The 9,800-nt window shown below is 40.9% G+C and overlaps 1 protein-coding gene across 1 annotated transcript; it reads right to left on the reverse strand.

The window, feature by feature from the left end:
* Window positions 1–6,903: 6,903 nt before the first annotated feature.
* On the reverse strand, window positions 6,904–8,545 carry LOC148033576 (uncharacterized). The gene is made up of 2 exons (XM_087681519.1): window positions 8,188–8,545; window positions 6,904–7,840 (listed from the first exon to the last, which is right to left on the reverse strand). Exons 1-2 carry the CDS (start codon window positions 8,516–8,518, stop codon window positions 7,065–7,067), a joined length of 1,107 nt encoding a protein of 368 aa, XP_087537645.1. The 5' UTR covers window positions 8,519–8,545; the 3' UTR covers window positions 6,904–7,064.
* Window positions 8,546–9,800: the final 1,255 nt, after the last annotated feature.

The raw sequence follows: 9,800 nt of genomic DNA on the forward strand, positions 1-9,800 counted from the left end.
AGGAGAAGAACTCAGTTCAATGAAACCCATCTCCAACAGCTCCTTGACTTGCTTTGCAACCTCTTCACATTCACATTTGGAGAGTTTGTAAGGTGGCTTGTTTACTAGCTTGGAATGGGGCTCTAAATCAAGTGGGTAGTGCAATTGCATCTTAGGGGGAAGGGCTATGGGCATCTGAAATAGATCACTATACTCCTCAAGTAGGCCCTGCAAGACTGAATCCTTGGATATTTTAGAGGGTTGACCTGCATTGTCCTTATTCAATTGCAAGACAAAGATATATGAGTATTTCTTAAACTCTTATTTAAGTTTTTTTGCTATAGTGAGCTGAAAATCTGCATGATCTTGAACTCCCTCTAAGCAGATGAGCTAGCCATGCATCACAAAGTCCATGTAGAGCTAAGAGAAGTCCATAGAAAATTTCCCCAATTATTTCAATCAATGAGAAACCAAGACAACATCAATGGGGTCCATATCTAGGGCAATTAGATCAACCAATGCCACATAATTTTCAGCCAAGCATAAGGGGACTGCGAGGCATACATGTGTGTTGACTTCTTCTCCATTTGCTACTTGGACCTTCAAGGGGTGATGTAATTCCATAGGGGTACATTTCAACCAGTCAATGGCCAATTTATTAACAAAACTGTGAGTGCTACCACTATCCACAAGGGTGAAGGTATGCTTATCGTGGATACTACCTTGAATGCGCAAAGTGCTCGGGCTTTGAGAACCCATCCAAGTATCCAAGGAGATGGAGCAAAGGGAAGTGGTAGGCGGGTGGGATGTCAAATCAAGAATTTGTGATGGACAACCACCCAGGTTAAAAGGAAACCCATCTTCTAGGTCATAGAAATGCTTGTGATCCACATCCTCAACATCCTCAACATGGTTAGTGGGTAGGACATCCTCATCATTGTGCCAATCTTCTATGACATACATGCTATGAACCTTAACCTTAGCTGTCTTCTTGTAAGGGCACTTGGAGGCATGGTCAGTAGTATACTTATCCCCACATTCAAAACATAGACCTTTTTCCTTCAATTCCTTCACAATATTTGATGAAACGAACATTGGCCATTGGAAACATGGGAAGGTGATGTAGTGGACAATTTATTTTTAGCATACTTACTCCTAGCATTAGAGCCAAATGCTATCCCAAAAGTGCCAGGTTTTCATAGAACTGCCTCTAAAACCACCTCCATATGGGGCTGATCTTGAAGAGATACAGGGATGTCCACAACCTTGCTGAAAATGTACATTCTTACGATACTTCCTTGCATATCTCTCAAGCAATTCAATTGCTTCAAATAGTGTAGTAGGCTTTTGGGCCATGACATCTACCACGATAGGCTCGGTTCCAACCCATAGATATACTTATGCAATTTAGCATCATTACTGATGCTCTCCACATACATGGTTAAGTTCATAAATTGATTAGTGTACTCACATATAGTGAGATTACGTTGGTCAAGAGTGACCATCATCTTGCCAACCACTCTTTTTCCACAGGGGACACAAATACTTGGACCATATGCATTTTAAAGTTTTTCCAATCAATGAAGTGCTAATTCTCTTGGTTGATATATTGCTAGCATGTGTGGACAAATCCTTCGAAGTGGAGAGAAGCAAATATAATTTTTTGATAATCGGTGTGGGGGTAGATGTTGAAGTAGGACTCCAACTTGGACATCCATTCCTCCAAGTCTGATGGTGAGGGAGATTGCCCATTGTACTTAGTAAGGATAATCTTGTCACGTAGATCATGAGGGCCTTGATGCCCATGAAACCCTTGATGTCCATACATCCCATGATGTCCATACATACCTTGCTGCCCATACATACCATGTGGTGCATTTATCCCATGCTATCTATTATAGCCATGCTACCCATGATTTCCATGTTGGCCATTAGTATCATATTGTCCATGATAGGGTTGATTCATATAGGTTGCATGGGGGCTCCTAGGGAGAGTGGGGGAGTTTCTACCAAGGGTGGGAAAGGGCCTCAGCCGGGTGTTGGCTACATGGTTGATGGGGAAACTCAACAAGGGCTCATTATGCACACGAGAGGGTTCACCAATCTCATAAGTAGAAGGGGGGATTCCCTTACCACCAAGTATGCCCTATGGACCATGCAATGGCTCCTGGGATGGTGGATGTCTAGATTCACACTTAGAGTCATTTGCCTTCTCTTAGGATGAGGCTAGCTAGCTGAGCAACAAGAGTGGTGAGATGCTCCAAGGATTGTTGAGTTCTCGAGTTTGAGAGGGCCATTTGCTCAATTGCTTCATCAAACTTGGATATCATTTGGTGGTGGTTGACGACCATGTCAGTATGCCATTCCATGTGATGAAGCTCATGTTGACATAAGGTGTTGTTGAGAAGGTTGTAGGGACCCGTATCAAGCATTTCCTCCTACATATCACCATGGTAATCTTATGGCAAGCTTGGTTCATCATTTATCGAGGTCCTAGAGTCTCTAATCTCCCTTTGGAGTTCTTCATGGGCCTTACTTTTACCTTTTTTGGCCAACCATCTAGATGCAGCCCCCACAGGACCTCTTGTCAATAGATGCAACCCCCACAGGACCTCTTGTCAGTAAATGGAGTGTAACTTTTGGCAGGAAACTTGTCAAGAATCATGTGGTGGGGACTTGCTTGAGCTATTGCGCCAAACACACACTGTATACACAAGAGGAAGCTCACTCAAGAACACAAGAAGACAAATGGAGGAAAAAACGTTTTCTTGTTAATTTCTTCTTCTTCTTCCACATACTATACAATGTACACAAAGTATAGATAAGATACCACATTAAGGAAAGTGGCCTACTAAGTCAAACAGTGCATAACGGACTACACTAATCGACTAGTGCTATATCTTTGCCAACTGTAGGTAGGTATAACAAACTAAATATAATAAGTGATAAGTCAGTGGCCATGTGAGTATCATAATGACCACCAACGTGCTAAGTGTAGACATGCGGACCCATCTAGCCAGGCGGTCCATCATCAATGTCCACACATGTTGAGCTTGCCATCTCAATAAAACTTTAATTGGTGAAATTTTTTATTCAGAACCTATTCAATATGAGCTATTAATCTTTGTGACAAAACAATGATTAGAATATTCTGCAATGGGATTTCTGTGTCTGTCTTGGAGTGGTCTACACCGTGTCCATAGTGATCCTAGTGCACAAAAATAGGCATAACTTTCAGACCGTAGATCCAATTGGAGCGATTTTTTATTCAAACCAAAGGGGACAATGCCCTCTTCAAGAGGATTTATAGGGTTTAATCCCAGGTGGAGCCCTAAGAGGAATACCAAGAAAATGGGGATTCTACTGCAAGAAGATCTATCTTGTATCTGAATCATCTCAATTGGAGATTGAATCGTAGAGTGTACCTCATGCGAAAATTTTTAAAAAACATACAAACTGATTGCATTCTGCAATTCTTCATATTCAACCAACTCTTCCAAAGGAAATGTAGTGCCAATCTTACAATCATGCTCTTCTTACAAAGGAATTACAATGCTAATCTTGCAATCCCATAATTCTTGTAGTGGAACACTGACTTGTTCTTTAGATTGAGCAATGCAATGATCTAAAATATTATCCTGCATGTTGGAAACATCAGTATCCTAAACAAATACATCCAAAGATGGTGCATTTTGCATTACGAGTAGTGGCATTTCTTTAAGTTCTTGCAAAGTTTCTTCATTAAAATCTAACCTAGTAGTTGCATTATCTCCCTTAGCACCAATAAGAGAACCAACAAAATCATGCACAATGATATCTTCATTGCAAAAATCACAATCCTCAAACTTATCATCCATAACAACATCATCTTCTTGAATACATAATTGATCAACCTCTTGCGGATATCATCAAACTCATTGCATAAATTAAACATGCATAAATACTTACATGATTTTCCTTCTTCACAAGACCCATGAACATAAGAACAACACTTTGAGGTATGTCCAGACTCAAAACAAACTTTGCACTACTTTTTCTTCTCCTTTGATTTACCCATTGCAATTCATCAGATTGAAATTTTAAACTCCAAAACTGAAAATGAAACCTAAATACTCTCTCATTAATTCTCTCATTAATTCTCTGTAGGCTTCCTATTTAGTAAGAAAAAGATAGTGCTTCCCTCAAAAGGAAGTTACTCATGATTATATGTGTGCATCACGTGGGTTCAAAATAAGGTATTTTTAAAATATTATTTTTATATATTTTTTACATACAAAAGGCTGTAATATAAATGGGTTATTTATAGACTAAATAGAAAAGGGTTATGTTTTATTCAGAAAAAAATCACAAATAAGGATATTTATAAATAGACCTTGAACACACGTGATGTATAGGATATATGTATAGTAACTTCCCCAAGGCGCTTCCTCTTTCTCACTAGATTTAACCAGAGTTTGTTACAGAGATGGTATTCCTACCATAGTGCTTGCATTTTGAAATATGTATGTGAACAATTTGTCTCTATTTTCATCCAAGATTGAAAATCTTCATGCTTCTCCTCCTGCAATTTTTCGAAACTCCTGATGTTGTTGCTTTGCTAATGGTTTTTGCAATTCCCAAGACTTGCGACTAGACAAAATAACATAGTAATTGTCTATCATACAAGAAGAAAGACAAAATTAACTCTGTGAAATGTATCTTGTTACTTCAAGTAATATATCATAGCTTCAGGCAATTGTCACTACTTCAAGCGATTGTCACTCCTTCAGGAGTTGACAAAAAATTCAAATTTTTGACATTAAATAGAAGTATTTTGATTAGGCTTTAGATACAAAAATAGAGAACAACATAGAAGGGGTTGTATCATCTTGCTTCTAGAAATATATTACTACTTCATACAAAACATTTTACTTCATGCAAGAATAATGCTTCATACAAGAACTTTGCTTCATGTAGGAATTTTGCTTCATACAAGAAATACTATTTTTTGGCCTCAAACAAAGTCTTTTTTGCTAGTGTTTTAAACCAAAGATACAGAGAATCAATCATAGGGTATACACACAAAAAAGCCTTCAAACTCCATATAGCAAATTCATTTTTCATCTATAAACAAAGTCATTCGATTATTGCTTCAAGTCTTACACATATCCTACATACAAAAAACCTTTCAAATTGCATATAGGAAATTAGGTTTTCTTCCCTAAAACAATGTCATTTTTTCTCAGAGCTTCAAAATTTAGGCATCAATTGGAGGCGTTTTTCTATTAAACATCCATACCAAAGATTCAAAAAAGCATGGCAAGATTGCCAAAGTATTTCAGCCCTAACTTTATGCCGAATGCATAATATGATTGAACTGTCTCATACAAGAACATAGTAAACTGCATCATGCAGTGTAGAAAATACCTAATGCCTCATCAAAAAACTAGTAAGAAACTCAAAAATAATGACATAGAGACATAGAACTACACTCTACAACAATCATAATGGCAAATCAGAATATATGCTAGAAATAAGATAGAAACAAAGATATGAATCATGGTGCCCACTATCATATTGCATTGCTGAGCAAGAGACTCCAATATACAATTGGTGGTGATCCAAAATAATGATCCATACATAAGAAAGACACACAATACCTCTTCAAGTCACATTTTTCAGCTGCCTATGAACTGCATTTCATGAGGCATACAACTTCATGAGGCATTTAAAGATTGCATTACACTGGAAATAGTAAAGACTAAGGGTCTAAACCATGCTAAGAGCAAACATAGTGCGCCAAGCCAACGGCTAACAAAGGAGAATGTGAAAACTTCTACTCGATTCAACTTCTATTTCATTGGGTTTGGGTTGCCAAAAATAAGGTTAAGAGTATTTATACTACTTTGAGTTTTTTCTACAAAGATAGATCATAAACAACAAAATGTTGAGGATCAACACTCATGAATGAGAATAGAACAAAGAGGACTTTAAGAAATTCATATGTTGTAAATTTATAAATTTTGTGACAAATCTTTACCAAAGTTAGAAAAAATATATAGAATAAATGTATATTCTTCAAAATATATCATAAACTATATTAGTGAGGCTTCACAGTAGGCCATGGTTTGTGATTTTACCATCAAAATTGTAATGGTAACAATGCCAAAAGGGGAGTAGTGGGGGAATAGTTTGGCACACCTTAATGTGTGAATGTGTTGAAAGTAATGCATTAATAATGCAGTAACAAAGGGCACATGTTATGTGTGACCTCTTACATTATGATATGTTCTTGCAATTTGTGGGGGATCGTATGTACGTTTTCTTTAATGATTCAAGTTTCAAACCTTTATTTGTAATTTTGAAAAATAACCAATTGGAAGATATTGGCCACTAATCTTATCCCTAAAATAGAAGCCATTATTATGACCATCCCTTAATAATGAAGTGACACGAATAATACGATGGCAATGAAACTCGAATAAATTTGGAGTTGGGTGTTGCAATCCACTCTAGAGAGGGAAGGTAACCCCTCTTCCCCAACAAACCTCTTGTCGCGCTAGGTGAGAGAAGGGGTAGTGGGGTTTGCCATCTATCAACAAACCCCACAAACCTTTGCCAAAAATCTAGTTTTAGTGCAATACTTGGAGGGTTACGGGCTTCCATTGGTAGCTATGGGTCCACACATAGCTCAATCTACATGTACGTCATTTGCAAGGGAAGGTTTGACAATGCATCCACCACCTTTTCATTGTAGCTCACTTGTCATATTGCAAGCACCAAGGTGTGACCTTGCTCTTGTAAAATTTCCGTTTGCACCCCTACAAGCGCTGTTGTTCTTGGCGCAACCCAGCCCTTGAAAGAGGTTTTTAAAGGGTCCTTAAAGGAGAGGTTTTTAAATTGTTGAATTCGAGGCACTTTAGCACTATGAATCACAAAAGTAAATCGAAGAATTACTGAAAATAGCATTGATTTTGCAGTTAGACAAAGGTTGTGTACAATTGGTGGAGCCCAGTAGTTTATTTAGGACTAGCTTGTGTTTCTGGAGAGTGAATGTACAAATGGTGAATCGTGATAGTGAGGTTAGAGAATTACACGTCACTTGCTTAGTAACTAAACAAATCGTGACTTGTAAGTTTGTTCCACAAGTCGTCCTCCAGCAAGAGATCGGGGCTGCACGACATGGCTTTCCACCATCCGAACAGCCTCATCTCGGCCTCCAATCTCTCCCAATCCCACTCCATCTGTCCGACGTGGATGCGCACATGCGGAGCAGGAAGCTGCCGGAGCCGAAGGGCGCGACACGTAGATAGCAGGGCGGCCTGGCTGTCACCGACGTGGAATCCGGGCAGCGGGGTGCGGAAGCCAGCTAAGGCGCAGTGAGCGCTGACGAGATGGAACGAGGAGGTGGAGCTCAAGGCCCCCCCAAGGAAGGCTGGACACGTGGCGAGTGCGAGGGAGAGGAGGGGATCCACGTGGTCGAGCTGGTCGAGCTGGAAGGGGAGGCGCCTGTTGACGACGAAGCCGCGGAAGGGCGCGTGGCGGGCGCGGTGGCGGGGGTCCGGGGCGCGCGAGAGAAAGACAACGGACCCCGCCAGCAAGGGGTGCCTCTCGAGCTCCCGCGTGGCCACCAGGACGCAGCCCTCCTCCGGGCCGGCGATCTCGTGTGCCCAGCTGCCGGCGTCCGCCACCGCCGCTCGCCCATGTGGCGCAGCGCCAGAAGACGTGACGCACAGGCGCGCCCTGAAGCCCCTCCAGTCCTCCCCCCACGTGGCCCCCTCGCCCTTCTGCCAGCTCAGATCCGGGGTAGTCCACGTTGACTGCTCCTCATATTGATAATAATCGTTGCTGTAAGAGTTCTCAATCCCTCCACTTCGACTACCTAAGAACACAGACGTGTTTCAGAGATGTGGCGGCCGAAAACAGAGACGACAATGATGCAAGCTCGGATTCTAGAATTGAACATTACCCATCACTCGATGGCAATCAAACCAAGATTAGTATTCCAAACTAACATTTCCCCGCACCTCACTAGAATTAATCATCATTATAGCCTTCCCTATGCCACGACTAAGTAAAGACAAGGCATGAACACGCTATTGCTTCGTTGCATCCCACTAGATTTTGAGCACAATCACAATCTTGCTCAACGCAATCGGTTGATAACTAGCAGAACTGAAGCCAAGTGGCTGATCATTAATACAAATCATGGCGCAAGTATGATCATACTTTGGGGCTTCTTAGTTGCGCTGATGCAAGGGGCTGGCACGGTAATTTTGATCAGCCTTGACGCTGCGGCATAGAAGGAGCTTCCTCGAGATGAACAAGGGCGACAAGCTGAGATGGAAGAGGATATTCGTAGAGAGACAATTCTACAGGCCGTGCAAGCAGTGGGAGGAGAGGCTGTGGATGATCGCAACTTGAGTGTGGTCATGCCGTCGATGGGAATTTGGAAGTGAGGTCTCTGACGAGAGACCGCGGAACTAAGAAGGAAAGCGGCAGCCGGCTGGTGTTTCACTAACGAAGCCCCAATTATAATTATAGCAGCGGCCGTCGGCATAGTACATACAGGCTCCCAAACAGTAAAGGATAAGGAGAACGGATTGGAACGTGGGAGAAATGTAGCCGTCTTATCAACCGGGCCTCACAACGACAAGTCTTTACTGTCTTTACTCGAGTATCATTCAACTCTTTCCACGTGGAGATCTGCAACCCCACAAGCCGAAAGTCCCCCTTCCCGGACCCTACGGCCTACACTGTCAACTGCTAAGTAGGTCCTATTTTATATATCAGACCGTAGACGCGAAACGTTATTTTGAAGAACTGGCGAGCTCGATAGCCGTGCACACTTGCACGCCTTTCACGCTTCACTCTCGCGAGTCGCCACTGGCCACATGTTAAGTCCCACCTTTGGCCACGACTATAGTCTGTATTCGGTCAGAGGTCCTAAGGTCATATATTTAAGAATAAAATACATTTCGTGTTAACTCTCTCCACATGCTAAGTTCTAACTCCCCCAACTTGGGACACCAACTTGGGACACGACTTGACTATATTCAAGCATAATAATAGTTTTAAGATCATATTAGTTCTTGGGGATTTTCCATAAGTCTTCGTAGGGATCATGACAAACCCTTTTTCTAATGGCTTGACTAAGCTATTAGCCCATCGCTTCAAGGACGCCCCTTTGCCACTGCCCCCTCCCTTAGCTAGTGTTTATGAAAAATATTTTTGACATAGTAGATACAAAAACCATTAACTCAAAATTTTGGAGGAATTTTTCAATCAAGTTGCACATGTTTGCCGTTCTTAAAAGCTAAAAATTTTAGGAAGTTTAAGATTTTGAATCTTTTTTCTTAAATTTTGGAGGATTTTTCAACATTTTTGCAATTCAGTTTCCATTAAACCTTGAGTTCCCATGGACACTAAGCCCCCCTCTTGTTTGCTATATAATCATGGATCCCTTGATGAGGAAAGTCAATACGAAGATCCAACAAGGTGTGATCGAAGGGTTGACTTTGCCTAATAATGGGTAATTTGTTTCTCTAATTTTTGTTGATGTTGTCTCTAACATTGTTGTAGTTGAGAAGGGATCTATAGACGCTTTCCAAGATGTGCACTAGTAGTCTCTTTAATTATTAGGGTCAATTATCATCGAAATTTTGGGCTCCATTGAGTAAAGGACTAGATTCTGTCATACGAATTTCAACTCATTCAACATGGGCCAATGTGCTATTTGGAGTTCGGGTGTCTATGAAACAATGCATTGAATACTTGCACAAGAAAAGTGCAATCAAATGTCAAAGCAGTCATTTTTGTTTATTACTTTGGTGGTAAGCTTA

Source organism: Lygodium microphyllum, chromosome 7, assembly GCF_053477565.2.
Source record: "Lygodium microphyllum isolate KBCC chromosome 7, Lygodium_microphyllum_v1.1.10, whole genome shotgun sequence".
Classification (NCBI taxonomy): domain Eukaryota; kingdom Viridiplantae; phylum Streptophyta; class Polypodiopsida; order Schizaeales; family Lygodiaceae; genus Lygodium; species Lygodium microphyllum.